The following is a 27,668-nucleotide window of genomic DNA, read 5'->3' on the forward strand; positions in this document are numbered from 1 at the left end:
TGCGTCCGGGTTCGGGAAACGAGGAGGCACCATTGAAAACCACCAAAAGGCGGTACATTCCCTGCACGATCCAGCACGACAGATGGTGCTCTTGTAGGAACGATACCGGCGCAAACATTTGAAAACGCGCTACGGGACCGCAGTCAGCGGTGCTTTATACCCCACGCTTCAGTGTGGCAGCCGTACTTAACGCCATTAACGCAACCCCTGCTGCGTGGCGGAGGCGATCATCGAGCGCGGCTTTGCTCCGCCACCCCGTGGTAGGTGTCGGGGACCAGGAATTTCAAAGGGCGACGCTGCCTCGGAAGAACTCCGAGTTGTTTTGTATCTCTAAAACGGCGCAGTGCTTCTGAAACTATGTGCAACGCGTGCACGAGGAGGCCAGCAGTGCGCAGCATAATACAGTGCGCGCTTCGGCGTCGCCTATATATCGGGTGCAAACAAGTTTCTGTCGCATCAGCAAGGGGACCAACTTATTCCCAACCTCAACACAACTCGAGTCAAAACGCAGCGTTTGACAGTGTCTCCTGCGCACGAACGGTGCTTAGCAGCAGACAACGTGGATGCGAATAGTTGTAGTGAGCTGGGCCGCTCATTTCTCTCTTCAGGTGACTGATGCTGTGCCAAGTTTTCACGGTGCTGAACGGTTTTAACCCAGAGATCGCGCGGCACACTGCACGCGCGCTTGGACCACCTGGCTGTGTGTGGGTTTGTGCCGTCCCGCGATAAATTCCGCGTTCGTCGTGTCTCGCTTAGTTCGGACTGGAGCGGTCCGCTGGTGAATAGGAAGACGCTCCCACAATGGGGAATAGGGCGGCCTCACAAAGACCTCACAGGTAACATCTGCCTTTTCGGTAGCGGCGGCCCACGCCGTGCCATTGTGACACCTTGGCACCCGGTCGAGCCCTGGGTGCCCCGCTCGCCCAACAGGGGGCGCCCGCCCACGGAGGTTCAGTCCATGGGAAAGAGCGCCCTCTGGTAGTGGCGGTAGGAATCGCAGTGGTGGCGATCGCCCTTTTCTGCGGCCGGCCGCAATAAAGCGCGCCCTCCCCCATCCTTCTGAAGAAAGAAGACGCCGGGCCACCCGGGGCACCTTCTCGGACACCCCCAACCACTGGCTGCCCCTCAAAGGCGCCTTCGAGACGTCGGGGTCCGCTCGAAAGCAGCGTGCGCAATGATTCGGCCTAAAGGGGCAAAAGTCACCCGCAGACAATGCCGGACATGACACTCGAGTGTACGCTTGTTTTCCCACGCTGTCAGCATGAAACTGCACCAGACTGTTGGGCGTCAGAAGAACAGGGAAACAGTTCTTTTTCACCATATTCACAAGTTCACAGGGGGAATTTATTTGCAAGAAATCAGTATTTTGCATATAAAGTTATTAGGAGTGCAGGAAGTTTTCGAATGTTCATCTATAATTGTAAATGTCATATTATATAGAAATATGCTTTACGCTACATAATTAACTGGGGAGCTAGGAATAAGCGGTGCTACGTGCGTAGAAATAATTACAATTCTTTAATGTTAGGTGTTCCTGCACTTGTAACTATACCCTTTACATGCAGGGTCGACACCACCTCCAGCTGCAATAGATTGAAATCAGCACCACTGCGGTTAACCAGCTGAAATATAATAAAGCAGCACCACTGCAGTACTCTTTTTCCACAGAGTAGAGTTGAAGTACGCTAATGTGTTACTAGATAGCCCCTCCGCGAAAAAGCCAGAGTTGGGTGTACATATAAAGCACATGTGCTCTAAGAAATGCATCGTATGTGTGAAAAGCAGCTACTCCTTTACGACTTTAATACAAAATTATTTTTTGTAGTGAGCACGGCCGGGACTGGTAAAATTTGGGTATGAAACTTGCGGACGAAGCATTTACCTGTCCTGAATACAAGTGACCTACATTGACTTCAAAAAAGCAAGACAGCTCATTCTTCGCCTGTAAAGCTGTGACGGGCGCCCCATTTCCCGGTGCAAGCAAAGGAACATGTTTATTTGGCAACCGCTGAACCCATTTAAATGCAACCAGTAGAATTTAAAAAATAAATTTTGAATATAGTGACTGCTTGCAGCAGATATTTGACACACACAGGCATGCATACACACACACAATATATATATATATATATATATATATATATATATATATGACAAAGAAAATTGTCAACTACCCGGATGTAGTCGAACCTGCAAAGAAAGCTTCGCAATTAAGAAAATTGTCCTAGCATATATATATATATATATATATATATATATATATATGTAGCGGTGGCGCATTTCGCATTTAAGAGTGGAACGCGACAGCATTCAAAGATCTGCTGATCCCTGACTGCTTCTCACACTTCCCGGCAACTGGAGCGTATGTAACTGTAATGTTTACCTGGAAACGCTGGCCACGAACGCTATGCACGAAGGTGGGCTTTCTGGTAGAAACACAGCACGAGACGTTCATTTGTGGGATTGCCAGCCGTTTGTGTGCAGGCTCGAGTAAGAGCGGGCACGAGTGGAAGTACCTGGAGGTATTGCAGGGAACTGGGCGCCCCGCTCCCTGGCCCCCTCGATACTCACGCACCGGCACGCGCAAATGGCCGACGCCGTGCATGGCCGGACTATGAATGGTAGAAACGGTGGGAAGGGGGATCTTTGAGTTTTCGCGTAACAGAATGATATTTTCTCGTATGGTCAAAAATCAATCCGACGCTATCATGTCTGTAGGTTGTGCGTAAGTCGTACTTTACGATTTCTCTACTTATTTTAGCTAGACAAGTTCAATTAGTTCGCTAGCTTACTTGCGCCACATTTAGGGCCTGGGTATGGGTGGTCCGAAAATCGTTTTACCAAAACGACGTCCGACGCCAGATTTTCTGCGACACGGGGTCCTTAAAGCTTTCGCATTAAAACAAACGTTTAATGTGTCGACGTTTCGGCAGGAGATCTTGAGAAAGGTCTGCTTCCGGTCGAACCGTCGACACAATATAGAGTTTTCTTTAAAAGTGCATAACCACACACACACACACACACACACACACATATATATATATATATATATATATATATATATATATATATATATATATATATATATATATATATATATATATATATATATATATATACAGTGAAGCAGACGCGCGTATGAAGCGGTTTATTCACGTTTCGGCCGGGGTCCGGCCTTCATCAGAATACATTGCATGGTGTCAGTACAATTAATATACATGTGCCTATCAACCAAATGAAGATACGCTTACATGAAAAACGAATAAAATGGGCGAACAAAATGCATCCGAATCGTTCAAAGGATAGCTGACACGTGTATAGAATGATGGCGATTGCAAACATATCATATAAAATACAAAGTATAAAAACGCATCGAAATGAATTGTAGAAAGCCAATCGCCACGTAACAACAAAACGTGCTCAATGTGCTCAATATGTGCTATGTTATCAAGCAAACACAGACACAGAAAAAGGGGAATATCGACGTACTAGTAGACGAAGGGACAAGTGACGGGCTACAAAGACAGGCAACTCAATTTTCCTACACATTCATTCATACCACACGCGACGGTATCAAACTTATATATAAGGAAGGATTCGCGGGCTTCTCTATCATAATTTGAACGAAATCCAGATTCAAGCAACGTGACTCTCAGTTTATCAAATGAGTGGTCAGGAAGATGCACGTGTCTTGAGATGGGCAAGTTGGGCAACGTGTTAGCGTTTGATTTATGATTGTTAAAGCGGAATCTGAAAGGCCCTTCTGTTTGTCCGATGTACCGTTTTTTGCAGAGTGTACATTCAAGCATGTATATTACGTTTTTTGTGTCGCAGTCGAAATCGCCTTTGATTTTTAAACAAAAGTTTGAAGACGTACTAGTAATCTGTTGCGATGTGACCATGTAGGGGCATAGTTTACATCGCGGTTTTCGACAAGGATGGCATCCGATGGCATCAGGGCAGTCAGTCTTAGGTGATGATGCTAGTATATCTCGAATATTTCTAGCTTTACGGTATACTGCTTTAGGCGGATCAGAGAATATGTTTTTGAGGCGTTCACTTTGCATTAGAATATTGTGGTGTTTCTTTAGTATACATGCGAAACACTTGAGACTGACGCAGTGTGGGTTAGGACAAGATTTGTCTGGGGTGAGGTAGTCGGTTTGTTCTTAATGCAAAGAAGCGTCCTTCGGTCATGCACGTCTGCGCGTTTTATTGCACCGTCAATTAATTGTGGTGGGATTGTTAATCGATTAATTAATTGTTAATTGCGATTTCCACAATTAATTGTGGTAATCGCAATTCTTTTGAAACTCTGATTGCTCAGAACAAATTCTTTTAAAACGTAAGGCTTGGCTATAAGGAATGCTAGTCTTGCAATGTTTAACGTGACTGCTATCGAAGTGCAAATATTGACATCTATCTGTCGGCTTTTTGTATAGGGCAGTAAATAGTTTATCATTTAGCACTGAAACGCTGACGTCAAGGAAGGTAATAGTAGATGCAGAATACGTGTGAGAAAATGATATGGATGGATGGGCATTGTTAAAGTCAGATATGAAAGAAAGCAGTTCCTGTTCCCCATGAGGCCAAATCAGAAAAACATCGTCAATGTAACGTTTGTAATAAAAAGGTTTTAATGTACTGGTTAGCAAAAATTTATCTTCTAGCTGACCCATAAATATATTGGCGTAGTTCGGGCCAATTCGCGTACCCATAGACGTCCCACTAACTTGCACATAGTGCTGCACTTCAAATTCGAAGTTATTTAGTTCTAAAATAAGGGCTAGCAAAGTTGCCAATGTGTCGCTATCGATGAGTTTCTCGGGTGATACACATTCGTAGCAATTGACGACTGCCATGATGCCATCAGAATGTGGAATGTTAGTATACAAAGATGCTACATCAAGTGTGACCAAAAGAGAACCTTGAGGAATAATGAGATCGATTATATCCGACAGGAAGTGGGTAGTGTCTCTTACGTAAGAGGCAAACGTAGCTAGGATATTACTAATCAGGGAATCTGCGTAGCTGGACAAATTTTCTGTGACTGTACCTATACCAGAAATGATGGGATGACCTGGGTTGTTTATCTTATATATTTTAGGTAAAAGGTAAGAACGACCAGCAACAGGACTTAGTGGAATTAGAGAATGAACCGCATTGTCAGGCACCTTTTTCTTCTTGACGAGATAGCACTGTGTTTTTGATCAGAGATTTATATTGCTCAGTGGGGTCATGATCAAGGCTTTTATAAAACGTCGCGTCTGCTAGCTGTCTGTGGGCCTCTGCGGCGTAATCGGACTTGTTCATTATGACAACGGCACCACCTTTGTCAGCAGGCTTAATGACGATGTCTTTGCGAGAGGACAGGGTATCTAGTGCTTTCATTCCGCTGGCGGACAAATTACGGCGGAAGGGTGCTTGTTTTTGATACAATTGCAGAACGTCTCGTTGTACTGCTTTGATATACATGTCCAAAAATCTATCGCGCTGTGTAGGAGGGACCCAGCGCTTGCCAGAGGGTAACGCGTGTTTTGAATCGCTTGAATTGGAGCGGTCATGGAAGTATTCGCGCAAGCGTAAGTTACGGGCGAAATTATCCAAATCTTTCAGTAGTTGAAATTCATTATGTCCATCTGTTGCTGGACAAAAATTAAGACCACGACGTAGAACACTGCACTCCTCAGCTGTTAGCTGAATGTCCGAAATATTAACAATGTTATTCTGCTCCTGATGGGCAAGCCTACAAACAGAGGATCACGAAGAAGTGCCGGAGTGTACTTCTAGAGGTTTGGTTTGAAAAGGGGCAGAGTTGAATACCTTGTCCTGGCTTCCAGAAGGGCACACAACACCGTCACGGGACAGTTTCTTGGCTTTCAATGCGTAGATTTCATTCCGTTTTTTGGTTGCGAATGCCTCTAATGCGGCGGATTGGCTAGAGGACAAGTTTAAGCTCGCAGCAATTTGACTTTCTTGGTTCATGAATTTCTTACTGGAAGAACGATAGTGATCTAACACGACACGGGTGAGTTGTAGTGAAGCATTTGTTAGTATGTTATCCCATCTAGCTGTATTGCGGTCAGACATGTCCGACAGAGCTGGTTTTACAACAATACGGAGACCCTTTGGTGCAACATACGCAGCTAGGTAGGTATTTAACGTATCTATACATGTAGAGCATTGCGAATTCTTTTTTCTGTAACCTTCCTTAGCCTTAGAAATTCATTTGAACAGAGGTAAGAAATATTGTTGCCCGGAGACACAGCCTTTAGTCAATTTGCCGGGGCATCATCCACGGTTTTCGTGTGCTCTGCGAAACTCGTAGCGGCGACCTTTCGGGGAGGAACCTGTAGCGTCCTGTGCTGAAGGCGACTGTTCAGCTGATGGAGCTATCGCTGCGGCGTTCTTTGGGCGATTCTTTGAAGCAGCCTTCTTGCGGTTCTTTGAAGCAGCATTCTTGCGATGGACTTGTGTCTTTCGATTGTGGGGTGATGACTCCTCTTGAGAGGGACTACCATTCGATGTCTGTCCTATCATACATGCTTGAATGTACACTCTGCAAAAAACGGTACATCGGACAAACAGAAGGGCCTTTCAGATTCCGCTTTAACAATCATAAATCCCACGCTAACACGTTGCCCAACCTGCCCATCTCAAGACACGTGCATCTTCCTGACCACTCATTTGATAAACTGAGAGTCACGTTGCTTGAATCTGGATTTCGTTCAGATTATGATAGAGAAGCCCGCGAATCCTTCCTTATATATAAGTTTGATACCGTCGCGTGTGGTATGAATGAATGTGTAGGAAAATTGAGTTGCCTGTCTTTGTAGCCCGTCACTTGTCCCTTCGTCTACTAGTACGTCGATATTCCCCTTTTTCTGTGTCTGTGTTTGCTTGATAACATAGCACACATTGAGCACATTGAGCACGTTTTGTTGTCACGTGGCGATTGGCTTTTTACAATTCATTTCGATGCGTTTTTATACTTTGTATTTTAGATTATATGTTTGCAATCGCTATCGGTCTATACACGTGTCAGCTATCCTTTGAACGATTTGGATGCATTTTGTTCGCCCATTTTATTCGTTTTTCATGTAAGCGTATCTTCATTTGGTTGATAGGCACATGTATATTAACTGTACTGACACCATGCAATGTATTCTGATGAAGGCCGGACCCCGGTCGAAACGTCAATAAACCGCTTCATACGCGCGTCTGCTTCACTGTGAATATTCACCCGGACCCAGAACTGCTTTTCTTCTGGTATATATATATATATATATATATATATATAGCGGTGGCACTGGCTAACACTTCCAGGGTTAGTTCTAGTAGATAAACATAAATACCCAATAAAGTGGATGGGAAAGCTGCGCCACGGTAGCTTATTTGGTAAGAGCACCACACGCGTAATCCGTATCCCACCTGCGGCCAGTTGTTCTTTCATCCACTTTCATTTCCATTCATTGATAATTTCTTTAATTCAATTAATAAGTACAAGTAATTTCCTCTGTGCTGTCTTTGCTCGTTGGCTTCTTATGACTAATAAAAATCGGCCCCTCGGTTCCCTTCCTTCCTGTGTGTGTGTGTGTGTGTATATATATATATATATATATATATATATATATATATATATATATATATATATATATATATATTGAGGGTGTTAAATCTATGTGAGTGAGTGAGTGAAGAAACTTTATTGCAGGTCCGGCGAGGACGCGAACTCGTCGTGCACCCGGCTAATCCCACGTCGGGACCGGCAGGTCTAGCCCAACGGCCCGGTCAATCTGTGTGGCGTTTTAGAAAGCCGCGTAAGACGACAATTATCGATGAACTTTTCTTTTTCCGGTGTCATGACTGCCGTTAATGCAGATGTAGTTCAGTAATGTGCGTAAGCTCAACAAAATGCCCGAGTGTGCTCTTTGACAATCATTTATTCTGTCAAAACTACATTTAACAATCCCGAGTGGCTATGGGAAAACCGTCTTCATTATTAACTTTTCAAGAAAGCTGCGTTAGAGGCAAGTTCGTTCGATCGACTGTTATGCTTGCGAGCTCTGAAATTGCCGTTACGTACCTGCTACTAGCTCGAGCCAGTGGAATGCGCCAAAATTTATAAAAAAACACCGAAGTGACTTTACGCTAAAAAATAAGTAGATACAAATATTTGAGCTTCGACTCGAACTAGTCTTGGTACGTGTGCTTTAGCAACCTTGCAGAGTTGGAACACCAATCATGCTACACGTCTAAGCGAAACATCCCGTTACTCGAAACCGAAACGAGGCAGCTATATTGAACGAACATGGCCGCGCGCGGTAGAGTTCACCGTTCTTTGCCCGTACGTTGTGTTCAAAGGTTCGTGCGTAAGAGAAGTGCGTCACGGAGGCGGCGTTTGACGCGCTTCCGGGACGCTGCCGTTTGGTTGTCGGCTCTCGGACCCGTACGGCCGGTGCTGCATGCTGGAAGGCAGCAGGCGTGCACTGCTGGGGCCCTCGCGGGGCGCTCCGGGCCCCCACTAGCCATGGGCATGGCAGTCAAGCTTAAAGGCCCCATCCGGGTGGGATTCTACGACATCGAGCGTACCATCGGCAAGGGCAACTTCGCCGTCGTCAAGTTGGCCAGACATCGCATCACCAAGACCGAGGTTAGCGTCGGTCTCGATGGTTGGGAAACCTCCGTGCTAACGCGTGTAGAGTCTCGTGTGTTACCGCAGCTTCCTCCGGTGGCTACCTGCGGACAGCAAAAGTCCTGCGTAATCGTAGCGCCCCGTGGACGAGACGCGAGCATCGGTTATCATTCCGTGCATGCTGGTCCGCGCGATCATTTCTGAGTCGCCTTCGGCGTATCTACACCTTCCCGTCTGATATTACTGCCCTGTGAGGCAATCACTAAAGCATTTTTAATCACAAAGCCCGCGCTGGTTCGTTTTGCAGCGCATTGGTGGTCAGTTGTGAGACGCTGGGAAAATAATCTGCGCCTACGGAAACCGGCAAATAGCGTCGCCAGCTTCAGCATCCGGCGTCGGCACTGTGCCCGGTAGTGCCCAAAAGTACTCGATCACGAACTTTGAGCTAGTTTGCTATTTTTTTGTTCGTCTTTTGAATGGAGAGCACAGTGTGAACAGTAATTCATTTAGCAGCGGTCTCGCGCGTTGACGCAAGGACAGTTCGTGCCACGGCGAGCGCACGAAACCACTGCTGGGGAGAGGGGCGAAAGAAAGAGTCAAGCGAATCGACGCTTGCTCCTCCACTTTTCTTTGTTTCTTCTTTATAATAATGATTTTGCGGTATTTCGACCTTGTTCTTGCCTTCGGCACTTGTTTTGCGCGGTCTGTGGAATTTATTTCAACACTCAGAATACATTTGTCTAAAGCTATCTCAACTCCAACGACTTGTATTTGTTACCTGAACATGTTATCGAGAACCTCTCAAGCCTCCGGAGACTTAATAGAAGTGTCACATCAATTTTGGTTAACTGATCTGTGATACATGCAGGTCGCCATCAAGATTATTGACAAGACACAATTGGATGCAGCCAGCCTGGAGAAGGTGTTCCGTGAGGTGCGCATCATGAAGATGCTCAGCCACCCACACATTGTGAAGCTGTATCAGGTAGGTTGTGCAGGTAGACTGCTTTTCCATCTTTCTCGAAACTTGGAACTGGCGTGATGATAATAGCTTGTAGGTTCATTCATTGATATAGGTGCACAGCCTGCATTTTGTCATCGTTGCTGTTAGCTTAATGATATAGCTACACATATACGTTCATTCATGTACGCATTTCAGGGTGATGTCAAAACGAAAATGCCAATGCCTCCGTCCCTCCCCCAACCCCCCTGAAAAAAAAAGGGAAATAAATTCAGCGATTTTACATTTCGAAATTTCAATCTGATTGTAAGGTGTGCTGTACTGGGAGACTACAAGTTAATTTTGACCGTCTGGGTTTCTTTAACATGTGCCTAAGCCCAACGCCCCAACTGTTCTTCCATATTGTACATGAACGCATCCTTTTCAAGAAAAGACTGCATACATAACAGCCGTTGACTGTTGAAGTATTGTAAAAAGTGTGGTACATTTTGGTGCAGTTTGGTACTTAATTAATTTCTTGAATGTAATCATGTTTATCACATGCTCCGACTTACTCAGACATTGCAATAATTTATGCTTTATGGGATAACTATGCTCGTTTGGTGGCACTTCTCTGAAAAATGTGCAGTGTTCATTACCACATACAGGAATGATCGAAATAACTGTCTGTACAGATGGTTCGTAAATTTGTTACCACCCATAGCCAGTACTAGTAGGCTCACTTTCATTACTTACTGATGCTTAATTGAAAACCTTGCGGAATCTTGAAACCTTACGAAAGGCTTGAGAAAGTGCACATGGTATGTGGAGTGTTCGTTAATTACACAGCTAAGGGTACGTGCATGGCACATAGCATTTTTCATGCGTTTACAAAAGTTCAATGTACTACAATACTTGTTGCAAATACATGGGCCCACTTACAGAAATTGTTATCTGCAATCGTACTCTGTTCAGAGACTGTGTTGCCGAAGGATTCTTTTGTGGCAAAAGAAACTCATTTTGTCTTACAACTGTGCTTTCTCAGTCAAAAAGTTTTGTCTTCATAATGTAACTTTCACCATTCTAGCTGGCACAGTTAGTGACAACCCCACGTATCAAACATTTGACGAATAATTTGCTTTGTATACCTGCCACAGTCGAAAGGGCTAATATTGTATAAATAGAACCCATTTTTACACCTGTTGCTTTTATAATAACCATGTTAATCATGCTTGATTCGTTATGTCTTACATGCTTTTTTCATGTATTCTTTTTCCCCTTGTATTTCTTGTTTCCCACTTCCCTTTGTAATGCTTCGACCCTGAGGGTATATGAAATAAAAATAAAATAAAATAAAGCCTCTAAAATTAAGTGACCTCTGTAACGACGGATTAATTGTGTCTCGGCCGAATTTGTCGTTTTCACCTGTATTGTGAACGCCTCTGCAATGATGACCACTATAACGAATTTGCCTGTACAACAAAAGAATTTAGGTGTTCCTGATAGCTGATTTCTTACTCTACAACGAATGCCATGTAGTGGGGCTGCCACTGTGCTCCACAGATGCCACTGACCTGAGCTTTGGTCTAACACTGACGGCAGTGCTAGCAATGTACTTGGCAAGCGTGCCAACATCAGCAAGCATTACAGTCCTGCTGCGCTGCTTCTATAATTGCTTAACTCACATGCTGCTTGTTGTAACACAGCAACAAGTACAACGGCTGGTGAACATGTCGCAGTTGATGATGGCAAGATGACATAATCGTAACTCACGACTGACAACATAGTCAAAGCCATCTAGGGTGAAAAGCGCGCAAGTGTCACCGAAGGCAACAATGATGAGTTTCAAAACGAAACAAGAGTTTTGACAACAAGAGAGGGGATAGTGACATTCAACGCTCCCGCATTTCAGCATAGAGCATGCTGTGAACCTCAGTGCAATAAGGTTGCCGACAGTCGCACATTCAGTCAGACAAAGTGTGCAAAAAAAAAAAAAGCTACTTATTTCGCTAAGTCGCCCTTGAATTCATGTTAAATAAGCTTTTCTCTTCTTGAACGTGCTTAGCTTGTCCTATTGTGAGTGGTACATGCTCAGTGTTTACCAACGAAGTGACCTGTATAGCAAAGTATTTTGGAGGCCCCACTCACTTTATCGTAAAGGCAATTGACTGTGTATACCACAGTAAAGACTTATTTTATCTTCTCTAGAAGGCTTTTCTGTAGGCTGAATACGCTTTCATTAAATTTTGTGATTTTGCTAAGGTTAGACTGGCTGAACTACACTGGTTGAACTATGTAGGAGTGGCCTTCCGAATCCTCAAAATGTCTTAGTTGCTTCTGATAAGTGTCATAAATCTATAGTGGCTGACTGGCTTTTTGCAGGTGATGGAGACAAAGAATATGCTGTACCTGGTATCAGAGTATGCCAGCCAAGGCGAGGTGTTTGGTAAGTTTTGTCTTATAACTGCATTCTAGCAGTAGTTCCCATACGCTGCCCCTAGCATACTATGGATTACTGTGCACACCGGGACAACGACAGGAAAAGATGAAAATGCTGACTATCAAATTCTGGAGGCAGTTGCCTCACACCTCTTAACCTTATTGCCCCTAAAACCTTGTTGCAGTTCATCTCTATGTTTTTGGGACTTCACAACTCTGCTTTTGCACTCATTGTTTGTTGTCACCCTCATAGCTGTCACTATATGTCGTGCTTATGTGCTTTCATACTGCATCCATGTGAGGCAACTGCCTCCAGAAGTCGCAAGTCAGTGCTTGTCTTCGTCTTCAACACACTGTCTCTGCATATCATAAAGTGCTGAGCTTTTTAACATGTTCACTGCAGCGTTGGTCACTGGTGAGTCATGGTAGTTTGTCAGAGGAACAAGTTGTCGCCCTGATGCCCAAAGACAAGGCTGTGTCGCATTGAAGTGTGCAGACTGAAAGCACATATACTATCAATGCTCATGGTTGCGGGAGTAGTCACCCTTCCCCTCACTACCTCTAAGTATAAACTGTGCATTCGATTAACATCCAGGGTTGACTGCTTTGTTTACACTTGATCGAGTTGTTCACTTTTTGCCAAACCATGGTTGATACATGGTGTCAGAAGGGGGATATGAACCCACAAGCACATACATGGACTCAGAATGTGATGGCCCGATACAAATACTCCTTGTCGGAATGTCGGCCCTATCAGCATCGCTCAATTGACCACAGTTCATTATTGGTAACTCATGATACACAGGAATTGAAACCTCAAAAAGTGCTACCATTGTAAATGTGTTAAGCTGAACTTACATTTGTGGTACTCCTGTGTAAACGCATGACTGCTCCAGCACTTTTGCCAGAATAACTGCCATGTGAATTGATATTAGTCGTGTGACCATGATAATGGAATTGTGTGCACTTCTTACTTATGCTCTAAATTATGGGTATTCATTATTCAAGTTAAAGTTGGCATTGCAGATGTTACAGATAGAGTGAATACATTTCTGTGCTAAAAAATTACAGAGCAGGGAAGGCTTGCTGTAAATGTTTAAGCTTGTACATTGTGTGTTTGGGCACTTTTAGCCCATACAAACTTTAACTTAGTGGGTGTGATGTAACACAATCCCTTTGATCTCCATGCATGGCCAATATAGAGAAGAGCAACAAACTGCCCAGAAAATAAATAATTCAATTGAAAGATTACACAGTATTGTTTAACGTAGTAGTTCCTTTGTAGCAATTGCTACGAACGGGTGGATGTCTGATTTTCCCTTTATTCATTTCTTCACAGTATTGTTTATGACAAAAATAGCACTTTTAAACTGTACAGGATATCTAGAGAGAGAGAGAGATAGCAAAGAGAGGAAAGGCAGGGAGGTCAACCAGACGAGCGTCTGGTTTGCTACCCTACACCGGGGAAGGGAAAGGGGGAACAGAAAGAGGAGAGCGGGATAGAGGGAACACTGTCTGTGCACGCAGCAAAGTGCGTGGAAATCAGTCAAGTCAAAGCAAGTGCTCCGTCGATACGTTAGGCTGCCGTCGATCTTGGTGGCTCATAGCTGGTGATGCACGTTGAAGTCACCACTGAAGACCAAGGATCCGGTGGGCGTATATCTAAGTGTTCAATAAAGGTATGTGCCTGGAATGTTATTCTTTGTGCCACCCTCCCTTTGAGTTCGTCTGAAAAGGCACACTGGCAAAAAGTGCACACATGAACTCACAGCAGCATTCATCTTTCCTCTTGTTATGGGCTTGTTGTTTTAAGGGCTCCTGAACGACTCCTCGAGCTTGGTGAAAAAAACAGTTCTCAACCAAATTTTGCAGTCAGGCGCCATATGAAGCTCGCATGTAGAACACAAAGTCACATTTTTCTCAAACGCTCTTTTTTCAACAGAAGCTTGCTCCTCGCTCTTTTCTGGGTGCTTTATTTTGCAATATAACAGATTCCTATATGCGGCTGCTATTGGCCAATAGCTGACATCAATCAAGAAGGGTGTTTGGATAGTGCGCTTGATCTCACTGTTACTGTGTATATTTATTGATGCAGTTTAATAAACAGGCTGAAGTTAGCAAAAATCTGCTTTTGAATTTTGATAATAATTACATACTTCCAGAAGAAGCCGACTATTGCCTGCTTATGCTCGGCCGCATAGAAATTCAACTTTGGCCACCCTGCTCATCGGTGTTGTAGCCATCGAGTCTCACTAATTTTGACTGGTTTTGAACACTCAACTAGTCTCGAACCGTGCAAAACTTAAGGTCAGACCACACGCATGCTTGCCAGTGCACGCTCACTCCTTGGTGCTCCTGGTTAGACGCCTTGGCAGACTTTGCTACGTATTGAGCTCTTAATAGTGCTTCAAAATGCACAAATTGGATGTGGCTATTATCCATCAGTCAAGCTGGTGTAAGACAATATCGGTCTGCACCACGTAGCACGGCCAAACTGCAGCATATAAGCATGAGCGTGCACTCAAGCCAAGTCGTTCACAAAGCGAGCATCATGCACACGCACTACAGTTGCATGTAGCTGTGGTCTGCTACGTAACGTAGAAACTGCGGCTGCCACAGGTTGCCGCGACGAGTCCACTGACTGAGCGCAGCGCGGCTTGCTGAGGACAACTGCGTTTGGCACGCCATTGGCACCAAAATCTGAAGTAGTGCTGTCTAAGTTAACATCCAGAATCAAATTTGAACAGCGTGCCACGGTGATGTTTAGTAGTAGGAGTGTTGTGGGCATGCTTCGTCGTAGCCTTCGCAGTGCAAGTCATTGAAGAAGGAGCAAGCACCACGTAAGAGATGCTTGATTGCCAATAATTCCACTTCCGCTGAATGCATTGAAATACTTTTTGTGGCAAAGTATTTCTGAAAGAGTATATTTTAACTTCAAATTCATTTCTTGACTGCGACGAAAAGTGGTTCAGGGACCATTTAATTTTGTTTCACCTATAGTTGCTACCTTGCACATTTTCTCAATCAATGCATTGAACTTTACCATTTGTGTACATATACTTAATTTGCTTTTGAAGGCCACTGGTATTTCCAGTGGATTCCTCTCTTTTTCCTCCTCCTAACTTTTTTCTTGTCATTGCCAGTAAAAGCCAGATTAAATATAAGAATAAAAGAGGCCTAGCAGGAACCTTTCTTCGCCATTGAGAAAAAGTTTCAGTGCAGCTTGAGCTCATCATTCACACACTAGTTGGATAGCAATTTCGCCTAGTCCCATGAATTAATTGCACATTTATTTCTAGTACTAGTTCTTCACAAGAAAGTCTGTGTAGAAGACCAGTGGTCTTAAAGTTTTAGTCCTGCTTTAAAAGGTCATGGTGGAGAATAGTTATTTCTGTCTGGGTCAAAAGGTACGTGCTCCCTTCTCCCCCTTGTTTACCAATGTTCCCTTTGCCAGTGTATCAAAGTGTGCTGTTGTCACTTAAGTTCCATTGTCTAAGTGGAAAACTACGATTTTAAAGGCAATGTACAGCTGCTGTCAGTTTTAACCTTAACAATGAATACACATCAATAGCAGCTTAATTTTAACAAGGAAGGGTTGTAAGGAACAAACATAGAGGAACAAACAAACAAAAAGATTATCCGAGTATCTCCAAGTGACGGCAAACAACATTATCTTGTTTTTATCCAGCTACGTGGCATTTGCATATTTTTAAACCTTGGTACATGATAGTTGAGATACCCCGTATATAACCACTTTAGCCAATGTGAGATTTCATTGCAGCTGGTCTTTAAACTAGCACATTCAAAGCACCCCAACCAGAAATATTCAGCACTATCTACAAGAGAATAGAAAAGGCACTGGAGGCATGTTTAGCTTGAATGTAATGGTGACTGTGCCTTATATTGCCGCTCTTTAAAAAGCACTCAAGTTTGTCTTCCTTGTGCATGCTAAGTAAGGAGGAGGCAGAAAAGCCATTTTTTATTGACATACTTGAGGAAAACAAAAGATTAAGTGCAGAGTGTTTGTGTATTTATTATATATAAGTTGTTTTCTTCAAGTAGGGAAGACCAAAGCTTGCCTTTTGACATTCTACGCAGAGTTCATCTCACGGCATGGTCGTATGCCTGAACCAATGGCACGGCGGAAATTCTGGCAGGTTCTGCTGGCAGTTGAGTATTGTCACAGCCAGCACATCGTCCATCGAGATCTTAAGGTGGGCCTCAAATCGGGAATATCAGTGTTCGGCGTTGTCTGTCGATTCTGCAGGGAACCGAGACCTTTAGTTTACTCTTGCAACTTTTATGTAAATTTGTGCAAGGTGTTGCAGCTTTATGGAGTACAGCCATTGAAGAAGTGCCAAACTTTGCCTTCGGGGTAACTGAAGGGGATGCTTTATAGTTAAGGAATACTGACACCAGCGCCTCCTCTAACTAGATGCCTGGAACATGAGCCAAAACCTGCTGCACTTATTTTTCGCTTTTCCTCCTTTGCACTTGGTATGGCCACTAGAGCTCCTTGTGGTGAATGCTTGCGACACACCGGCAGCTGCACAGCCACCGCCGTGCTGCTGGTAACTCTCAAGCAGACGATGAACACCCGTTGTGATCTATGTATTGTAATGGTTGGGGTCGGGCATGAAATAGATGGTAGCTGGCCCATGTCGTCGTCCAACTTATCCACGCTGAGGACGTTGTTGAAGGGAAAGACTTGTTCTCATTGAGAACGAGGAATATAGGATTTATTTACAGTATCTACATGAGAACGTTACAGTTCATCAGTCTAGCATGACTGAGAGAGAATGCACACCGAACAACCGACGACGGCTGCTTAAATACACACTGTCCCCACTAGATCCCTAGGTGAGGGAAAACGGCCGTTCAACCCTCGACCGATGGAAGCGTCCAAAGTCATCGTCGCCGACCCGCCTTTGAGGGGGAGGGGACCACGCTGAGGAGAGAGGGTTCTCGCAGACAAGGGTCCTGTCCCGAGCAGGCGCCTCTTCATCCCAGTGTTGACTCCGCAGGCAGTGGCCACCGCATTTGTCCAATGACTGACGACTTCTAAGACCCATGAGACGGTGCTGCAAAACACCTCCTTCCAGGAGTTTCACCTCTTCAAACAAATTGTGACGGTGACGGCTAATCCACTAACAATGCTTGGTCCGCCGACTGCGTGTATACATCCCGGCGCCGTTCGGTTGGGGACTGTCACATTGTCATCCTTACAAAACGAGTCGCCGCTGTAGACATTGTGGCGGTGAAGGGCTGCTGACTCGGTGCATTGTTGTTTTCCCAAAGCGAGTCATTGCAACGGGCCAGGCAGGTTTCGTCGGTTGCTTCTCCTCTAGTTCGCCAGCCCCCGCGGGCCGTTCGTAACAGTATAAGCACACAACATTCATGCTATTTCTTCATTCACGCAGCTAATTACCGTATGTTTTGATGTACAAATACTATACCATAAAAAAATAAAGAGCGCAGAGTGTTGGAAAGTGCCAAATTATTTCACCTAGCTTGCAGACGGTGTGCTTATTCTCTGCCAGACACAATAAGTGAACTTGTTTGTTCATCCGCCAGCTTGGTGCTAACTGCAGCATCCATTTCTCAGATGGTCTTTTGCCATTGGATTTATGCTTTCATGCAGAAGTATGTTTAATTGAGGCATATGTTATTTTAATCGCTCAGTAATGTGCCATTGCTGCATGCCACAATGCTCGTCTATAGTCAGAGAAAAGGAGACCCAGGTGTCTCTTTTTACGAAATACCTCCCCACAGCAGTTTGTGTGACCAGTGGCTAAGGCAGTTTCGAGTAAGGATAAAGTGCCATCAAGTTAACCTGTAGCGAGTGCTCTGTAATGTGCAGTCAGTACTTCCACACTGAGGACTTCAGGAAAGACTGATGAAGTGGCTGCTGAAACCAGTTCTTGTGCCCAGTGTCTTAGACAGTTTTCGATCAACTCAGACCTACTAGACCATTGCATTGTGTGCGACGTCGAGCATGGCCTCAAGTGCGGCTTCAAGTGCGGCCTCAAGCGCAGAAGCTAGCAATCCAGCCTGCTGGCAGCAAGCTGTGCCGACGAGAGTCGCATGACTCTGGTCAAGGCCCCTCCAGTGGGAAAGGAAGCAAAATCCCAGGCATCTAGTTAGAGTTTATTTAATAGGGACAGGCGGGCTAGTTGGTGGTTGATATTGGAATGCATTATGTAACCGTATAAACAATAGCAGACGAAAAAGGAAGCACGCTTGTCCGCTCTTGTCCTGTGTGTTTCCTTCTTTGTCCATTGTCGTTTGCACGGTTACATAATGCATTCCGATATCTAGTTGGAGGAGGCGCCGCTGACACTTATTTTCCAAGTTGTAGGAGCTGTATGATTTGGAAGGTTTGGGAACCTTTAAGATATATTATAATTACAATTAAATTCTTCTCTAAATGCCTGACTTGGCATCGTCGACATCATTGTGATGTCACAACACAGAGCAAGATATTCTGACTTTGTGTTAGCAGTAAAGGTAGCAACAACTTGATTTGAGCAATTGGTTCATCTTGAATACAACTTGAAGCAGTGCAAAAAGATGAGGACAGGAACAACAAAACAACCCTGACAGCATGAGCCCTGACTGCCAATTGAAGTTTATTCAAGAAAGCACCAGCCATATATAATCTGTCAAACCACAACAAGCATCTGCTGACACGACAGAAACCAAGATAAGTGCATCAGCTCGGTGTCACTTAGCTTATCAGATTTAGATATGTTTTTCTGGATAAACATCTGTACCTGCAGTCTCGCTATGCACATGCCTGTCGATCCTGATTGTTCTTGTTGTTTCAACACATTTTAAATGGTGGGTGCTTTCTCGAATAAACTTCACTTGACAGTCAGCGCTCGTCCTGTTGTGGTTGTTTTCTTGCTCCTGCCTTCGGCCGTTCGCGCTGCTTCAAGTTATATTCAGTAAGGGTAAATATGATCATGTGCCTCATAAAAAATTATTGTGCTGCGCATGTCTCTCCTAGCCATGTTCACACGTTGGCAATTGCAGTGATTGCATAAATTGAGTGAGCATGCATCTCCAGCTATCAAAACTGCAACTGCTTTATTGGAACAAGTACTGTACATTATTTGTGGTGCTATGATGCTTGCATTAATTCATTTAGGTGAGAGGGCCTGAACATTCATTTACCACAAAAATAAAAGAAGAAGCAAAAGGTGTGATGTGGTTATCTCTTACAGCCGGGAGGAGTTGTGATGCCAAAGCATGCCTACTTCTCCACAGATTTTAGTAGCTACTATGGGACCACCTTCCTGAGAATGATAAATAAGTAGCTGGTAGGGTGGATACCCTCCCCAAAATAAAGTCCTGGTTGCCGTGCTCATCATGTTTTATAGCATGTTGTACACATTGACAGTGTTGCCACAGGGAGAAAGGATACCTTGGGAATGGCTGTGGGATTGCAAAACAAAGACAAACATACAATGAATTCTGGGGTTTTGCATACCAAAACCACATGATTATGAGGCATGACGTAGTGGGGGACTCTGGATTAATTTTAACTGCCAAGGAATCTTTAACGTGCCCCCAATGTACGGGACATGGGCGTTCTTGCATTTTGTCCCCTTTGAAATGGGGCCGCTGTGGCCAGGATTTGAACCCTGTGACCTCTTGCTTAGCAGCGCAACACCACAGCCGCTAAGTCACTGTGGTGTGTAAGACAAACATGCAATACCCCTCATTTATGTATATACGAGGGTTCTTCAATAAAGAATAAGACTGATGCTCTGAAGTCTTTATTTCCAAAAATTATTCATTGGCACTTTTATCTCTTTATATATGCTCCCCCAGTGAATTAAATCCACGCATTGCACCATTTCTATCAAGCATAGATAATGTGTGTGAAGCCATCTTTTGCCACATTTTTTAAAAATTGCCTCCAACATACTAACTATGCCTTGTTACATATTAAAAAAATTCATTTTTTACGTTTCCCAAAGCATCATAACAATTGCTTTATTTATTCTGCATTCCAGATGCAGCACTCTCTGACTTCTTTACATACCTCACGGTATTAAATGAGATTGCTTTGACTTGGAACAAGGTGCAGTTAAGACATTCGAGATGACTTCTAGGATGGTGGCAAGAAATGGCTTCACTCATGTTATCTAAGCTTGGTAGAAATGGGAAGACGTGCATTTCTATTACTGGGGAGCATATAGAAAGGGATAAAAGTCTTAATGAATAATTTTCAGAAATGAATGTTTCAGAGCATCACTCTCCATCTTTATTGAACAACCCTTGTATTAAACACTTATATCCTCAACCTTGTATATTTGCTGGTTAATGGCTATCTTAAAAGGTACGGTCATGACATCTTCATTTGATCATTTTTTTTTATGTTACAGAAAAATCCAAACATTCTAAACCTTAGAAAAAAATACTGACGAGCACCCGAATGCCATAGCTAATTGACTATGATGCATACTTATTCTTAAAAACCAGTTTCAGTTTTGGTACCCAGGAAGTGGGTGCATCATGATGTTGCAGTACACTGACTCATTATGTTTCTTTGATTGCTGCAGTTGCCACAAGCCAGCACTCTTTGAAGCAATGTGCGCAGCACTCTGTTTAATTCTTTAATGACCAGCACCATCATACCTAGCCTTGTTGCTACTCAATGCCGGTAAACTTTGCTCTGTGTCATGACATGATGATTATGTCCATGGCACCAGGTCTGACATTGCATGACTTTGCTATTGAATTCAAATATCTCATAAGTGTTTCTTAACCTTTATATTTAATAAATGGCATCATTTTACATGTGAGAAGTGTCTGCTCAAGTCTCTACAACATTGAAAATATCCTTTGAAGCATGCTGCCCCATAACTACTTGCTCTTGTAAGAAAGAAAAGGAGTGAAAGGGTTAAAAAGTCAGAAGGAAAAGCCAGCATGCCTTTTGAGTTCAATATATGGGCTACGAGCTACATATTCAGAGATTGCATATGTCTTAGACATTCATGACAGCATATCTAGTGAGTGCGGAAGTTTGTTTACAAGTTTACAAAGTGTAGGGCTCCTTTAAAATAATCAGCTAGACAATACCAGCACACTCTTTCATGCAGTAATTGCTTTACATTATGTTTAACCGTATAACCAGAAAGCAATGTTAACTTACCATGTAACCCCAACTGCAGAAGTTCCCAGAGCACACGAGCCATGAAAAAAAGAAAGAAAGCAAATTTTGTTGCAGCTTATGCATAGATTTTAGAATTCTTCAGTCCATTGCATTCTTCCTTGAGTCGTATTGCACACCTAAATCCCACGCTGAGCAGTGAAGCTCAAGGGTATTCAGATTTTTCACAGTTTCTGTGCCTAGAGAGCTTTTGTCGGTGGGTGCAAGGGCATGATGGAAGCATTTGCGCATATTAGCTTAGTGCAGCACTCACAAGAAATGTGGATAAGTTATTTGTGTTTGAAATATTGCGCTCTTTTTTGTAGTGCCTAATGAAGGCTGGCTTTTGTTGCAGGCAGAAAACTTGTTGCTCGACTCTCACATGAATGTCAAGCTGGCTGGTAAGACATGGCAACTGCCACTCTTATTTGTTCTTGGGCTGTTGCAATATGCTTTGAGCGCTGAATTTGTCTGTCATAACGGCACTGCTGATGACACTTGTAAGCAGTGTGTCAGAACAGAACAAAAACGAAAAACAAGAAAAAAAAATTTAATTTTTTTTCCTGGGACGAAAACATAACAGAAACATTATTGATTATTTTGTTTTTGAGTGAAACAGGAATATTTTTGATCGGTTTTCGGTTCAAGGGGAAAGTCGGCCATCCAAAACAACCACCGTCAGGCAGAATCAGAATTGGCGCGTATCTCGGGGGTCTGCATAAGTGCGTGTCTCGGGCAGGGATAGGGCCAGCGGTAGCCGTAGAGTGCTTCATCAATCCAAGCCTGCCGCTTGGTGAACCAGCGGATTGGTATTGCAGCGAAACCTAGGGCTTGTGCACTGATGCTCAATGCCTTGATTTAAGGCACTGAGCATGTATTCAGAATTCACAATTCCCCCATTGAAGAAAACAGATACTATGTTTTGTCGTTATATTGTTTCGAAAATTTTTCCATGCGAACCAAAACCATTATAAACCATACATATCATTCTTTTTTCTCGTTCCAGCGCACAACTGGAACAGAAATTTTTCAGTGGAACGAAATTAAAACCAGAACGAAAACATTTCATTCTGACACCCTGCTTATAAGACAACTGCGATTAAATTTTCAGTTATGTATAAAGCCCAGTTTCAGATGGTGTAGATACAGAGCAGTCTCCATGAAAAATATTGTCCATTAGCTGCTTCACCAAAAAATTGATAAAATATACATTTTCCATACCGGAACTGGAAAAGCAAAGTGCCATTTTCACATGCCAAAAATTAGAACCACTGCGGCTCCTTGATGCGACCTCCAAGATAAAGTGGCACCCGTGTTGCACTGAAAATGTCGGAGCCAATCTGCTGGGATTAGCGTAACATTTGATAACCACCAAGTGCCCACATCATCTGCTTAGGTGCTGTGTAAAGGCTGTTAATAAGGAAATTAGGTTATTACCAGCCCTGCAACTTTGCCATGATTGCTTCAATAGTATATAGCACTCATTTATAACCAATTTAAAAAATTTCTTTGCAATTGGCCTCTCAAGGTTGTTAAATTGACCTACTGAGATGACTTAGTAGGTGTGACATTCTAGTGCCGAGGTTTACTTCATCGTTCAGTAAGCAGCTGGTGCTGCAAACATTTCAAAGTAGGCTGAAAGGGAAAATGCTGTGTTGCAAAAAAGTTTATAGAACTGAAAGTTGGCCTCATACTGAATTCATTAAACTCACTTTTCTGCGCAGGGTGCAATGTAGCGGCCACATAAATTTTAGACAACTTCATTCACCTTGAATCTTCGTTCAAGTGAGCATTGTTAAGGGGGAGGTGGGTCATAGAACAAAAAAAATTATTCTTTGAAATATGGTGCTGCAAACTTGTGCGCATATGTAACGTAATGTGCTTATTTCAAATATGCAAATAATTTTTCGCATAACTTGCAAAATATCAGTTCCTGAAATTTAGCTAAACAGGCTACCAGTGGCCTCTGCACGATTCAAGGAATGCAATAAGACCGACCTTATTGCTCTGCCTTGCCTAGAACAAGAATTGCAAGACTTTAGAGTTGGTCAACAGAAAATTTCGAGTTTCAAATTCAACACCTCACAACACGTGTTCATGGTAAGGCAGAGCAATAAGGTTTATGTTATTGCATTCCTAGAATCATACAGAAGCCATTGATACCTTATTTAGCGAAATATCTGAAACATATTTTGTAAGTCTTTGCAGAAGATATCTTAAGGAAGCTTGTGTAAAATTTTAATCGAGGATGTAAATGAAAATAGGCCTTATATTTGAAATAAGCACATAACATTACATATATGTACAAGTTTTCAGCACTGTACCTCGAAGACAAAGATTAAAAAAATTCTTGTTCTATCACCCACATCCTCCCTCAAGGTGATGTTTCCTGAAATATATGTGTGTAAAGAAGAAAGAATGAAAAAAATTCAACACGTTGGCAGCAGCGTCCAGAAGGGCTTGCAACAACCGGGAAGTGTACTGTCAAAGGCTGCCTAAAGTTTATATTTCATTTCTGTTGTCTGTCTGTTTACAGATGTTCATGCTAACAAGGGAATTCAACATTTGAACAATAGACACCCTGCAGTAGTATAGAGCATAAAGATATAGCACAATATTTTCACGTCACATTATAGAAAAACAGCCACCCTTTAGTTGGTACAGGCATAGGGTCCGAGTCTCCAACCGTCAACACTGCGCAATAGAAAAAAAACTAAGCACCGGCGCATGGATTGAAGCATCTTCGTCTGCTTCTTTAATGGCATCCGTTAAAGCAGGTGCCGGCATGTGGACAGATGCGTCTTGTCTGTTTCCTAATTCGGCAGCATCTTTTACAGAGTGTGGCAGTATCAGCTGTTGTGTGGAGACATGCACTTACTGATTCCTACCAGCCTGTCAGGATCAGCTGGTTATAAGATAAATGACAACTTTGTCTAACTTGTGCATTTTGTCTAAAGGTGTGGGTGATGAAGTGTCACATGTCTATGCAGTTATTGGATATGTGTATGTCAGGGATGGTCCTAGTGCAGGGGGTGCAGCCTCAGAGATCGATGAACAAAGCCACAAGCAGCAGCTTGCTACCTGCAGGTGATGGTGAAGAATACGCAGCAGCCACTACGGCATGCAATGAACACTTTTGTATTTTTCACCTCTTTTGATAGGCCCTAGTTCCCTTCGGACTCGCTGGCCCCACTGTCATTTGTTTAAGTGCCTATGTGGCACTTGTGTAGGGTTGCAGTGTGTGCTGCTAAAGTGCACTATGAGCTGAAATTGCTAGGGAAGTTGCTTAGCATAAGCTTTAATGCTTTTTTTCGTTGCAATGTGGACTGACCTTGCGAAGAAGCAGATTCGTCCCGATGCTTTGTTCAGTCCTCCTGAGCTTTCAGTGTTAATTTTGCCATATGAAAGTCTGCTTTCCTCTCATCCTGAGATGACACTGTGTAGAATGTACAGATACGGTCATGTCACCTGAGACTAATTTCTCCGCAGATTTCGGCTTCAGCAACTTCTATTCACCGACGGGCTACCTGACGACATGGTGTGGCAGTCCACCATATGCAGCTCCCGAGGTCTTTGAGGGAAAACGATATGTGGGCCCCGAGGTTGATGTCTGGGTAAGGAAGGATCCTTCATGTGTGTAATGAAGCAAGCTTCATGCTTCTTCTAGTGACAGTGGCTTAAACATTGCTTCATTTTCTTTTTGTTGCTCCCACTTCCTGAGAGCAATGCGTGGCAAGTGCTAGTGTTCATCACTGCTGCACGCCACCGATTGAGCTAACCATTCTATGCTAGACATGTGCTATGAGTGATAAGAGAACAGGAATGACAGTTTAAGCCCTTAACTGCCAATGACAAGTTAACTCGTGAACTTTTCACAATTTTTGCACATGCGTACAAGTACACTTATAATTCTGACAAATAAAAAATACACAATTACTTTTGCTATTTTTTTTTTTCAACAAGATCAGTAAATATACAATAGACATTCCTGGTATGTCTTTAGAAAGAATTTGGTTTAACATATGCAGGTCTAAAAGAAATTGTCCACTTTTATATATTTCTAAAATTTGTCATGCTGGTTAAGGGGTTAAAGCAGTGGGTCGACCAACCGGGAAAACCAGGAATTCTCCGGGAATTTGAATAGCCTAGAAGGACTCAGCGAAAACTTGGGAATTAGTACTTCTATCAGGGAAAATTCACTGTAATTTTATTGACAGGGAGCGAAAGTCTCCATATGGCTGGCTCGAGTAACAGACAGGAATTATAACGAATCGTCTTTGACACCGTGTCGTCGGCTGGAGGAGTTGTCAGCGTGCAATTAACAACTGACTTTCCGGACGCCCGATAATTCGGGTGGCTTCGTGGCACCACCACATACTCCATAGAGTCAATGTATAAGAACATCTGAAATTTTGGACGCAAAAACCCATTGCCGTCCAATTTTCTGGACTTTTTGCTATGGCCACAGGTTCGAAATGGCATTAATCAATGCCACTACTGCCGCCATTTTCATTATCTTGTTGCCTCGAACCGGCGCTCCTGCACACAGATCCGCTGGCAGCCGCAGCCGCCACTGCGGTACAGAAGGGTAGTGCAGCGGGCGGCACTCTTCGCGTAGCTTCAGCGGTGGTGCTCACATACACTGCGACGTGCCTATATGCTTAACGAGCACAGGCTTTTTTGTTCAGATTTTTGCCTGAAGCACTTCGTTTATTTGGTCTGTATTCTCTGCTTACGATCAGACAATGAAATACGTATTGTTTTTTTGCCACAGATGCTAAAGTGTTTTCTGAAATCACTATAGCATCAGGGTTGCCAGATTGGGCTATTAATAGCCAAATTGGGCTACTTTTTGTCCGAGTTGACGTCAGAATTTTCCTTTTGGCTATGTGGCTATTTTTGGACTACACCTTTTTTCTGTGTAAAAAAAAAGTAAAAATAGTTTAGCACAAATTAGAAGCACGCTGGAATAGAAATGCAGACGACAGCAGGTTAAAGAAATTGAGCTTCAAAATCTGCTACAAATCTACAGTCTGCTACAAAATCAAAATTTGTAAGTTCCATGTTAGAGAACACATATGCATGTGAAAAGGTCAAGGATTGCGGCCTTTTGATAATTTTAATTAAGAAAGCTGGCCTCGGGAAACATGTCTCCATCTGCGAACTAACGCTACCCGCGCGCGCACCAGCGAACATAGATTGTTGCTGTCTCCTCATGTGTGCTTTCGGTGTCCTACGTTTTAAGCATGAGATGCTTTTAGCTCCCGTTGATGGTGCGCCACGGGTGACCTTGGCATAGGAATAGAGGGAGAACACTGAGCTCAAGCTAACCGAAATTTGCCGAATTTTCTGCCTGCCGCATGGCGCCTATGTGGCAATTCGCTCGGACCCTTCCTGCCCAAATTGCCCCTGCTCCAACGCCAACACAGAACATATCCTCTTTCGTTGCCCCACAGCCACCACAGCCATCCGTTCCCTACACAACTCCAAACCCTCTTCCTGTCTTTGCTATCACTACCCGTATCAAATGCCACCGTCGAACAAGTGTTCAGCCAGGTCTCGCTCATTAAAACTGACCTTCAAAATAAAATGTCGAACGAGACATCGGTAGCGCTCCTCCACATGAAGTCTGGCCTGGCCAGGAACGGAGACTGCTGAAAGGATTTTAAACCGGGCCAAGAATTTTTGTTCCGTTTCAGCTGTGGCATTTTGTACAGATCAAGCAGTTCCAGTTCGCAATAAGCTCGTGATGCTTAATCATAGCATACTTTTTTATGTACTAGATTTTGTACCAACAGCCATCTATTGCGTTAGACTTTGTCTTGCAATTTTTTGTAGTTTTTCGTTTAGTGCATTGTGTGGTGTTAAGCGAAATTATCATTAGCTGTAAGTAATAATATTGCACGCCTGAATGCATGCCATTGCTTAGCATGTTTATTGCGCGGTGCTGTTAGTGTGCTGTTCTTTTGGTGATATTTTGGTGCTCTGGGAAAAATAAAACAGTGCATTTGCAATGAAGACCGCATTTGCCTTATCATGAATTTGCCTGCACGCCTGCGTTTCTGCACTTCTTGCGCTTGTGCAGCATCTGCTTTCCGTACCACATGGCCTCCGTAACGATCCGCGCGGAGGTCATGCGTGGTCAGCACAGAAAAACTAATATGTAGGTATTGTAATTAAGATGAGGAACGTGCGTGCAGTCAGCAGCATCGGCAGCACCAAGCGCGCAGCAGAGGCTCGAGCTCGAGGACTGTGCTCGGTGCATCGTAGAACCGGCGGTCGCTACGAACCCCAATAAACCTCCTTTATAGTATTATTGCCGAAAATTAATTCAATATGCTTAAGGAATGACTCACAAAAAGGCAAAGCTTTTTGGCTTCTTTTGGGCTACCCGAAAGTTTTACTTTTGGCTACATTTGGGCTACTGCGGAGGTGGATTTGGCTACCTGTGGTTGGAGCGATCTGGCAACCCTGTATAGCATGTCTGTCTTAGC

The 27,668-nt window shown here is 43.6% G+C and overlaps 1 protein-coding gene across 1 annotated transcript in view; it reads left to right on the forward strand.

Annotated features, from left to right (window-relative positions):
* Positions 1 to 8,398: 8,398 nt before the first annotated feature.
* Positions 8,399 to 27,668, forward strand: part of LOC126531782 (serine/threonine-protein kinase SIK2-like) — a 32,287-nt gene continuing 13,017 nt past the window's right edge. Inside the window, exons 1-6 of the mRNA XM_050179505.2 lie at positions 8,399 to 8,653; positions 9,504 to 9,620; positions 11,958 to 12,021; positions 16,113 to 16,228; positions 21,530 to 21,575; positions 24,664 to 24,788. Coding sequence (XP_050035462.1) covers positions 8,531 to 8,653; positions 9,504 to 9,620; positions 11,958 to 12,021; positions 16,113 to 16,228; positions 21,530 to 21,575; positions 24,664 to 24,788 — 591 coding nt within the window. The 5' untranslated portion in view covers positions 8,399 to 8,530. The remainder of the gene's footprint in view (positions 8,654 to 9,503; positions 9,621 to 11,957; positions 12,022 to 16,112; positions 16,229 to 21,529; positions 21,576 to 24,663; positions 24,789 to 27,668) is intronic.

The sequence above is a fragment of the Dermacentor andersoni genome, chromosome 5 (assembly GCF_023375885.2).
Source record: "Dermacentor andersoni chromosome 5, qqDerAnde1_hic_scaffold, whole genome shotgun sequence".
Taxonomy (NCBI): domain Eukaryota; kingdom Metazoa; phylum Arthropoda; class Arachnida; order Ixodida; family Ixodidae; genus Dermacentor; species Dermacentor andersoni.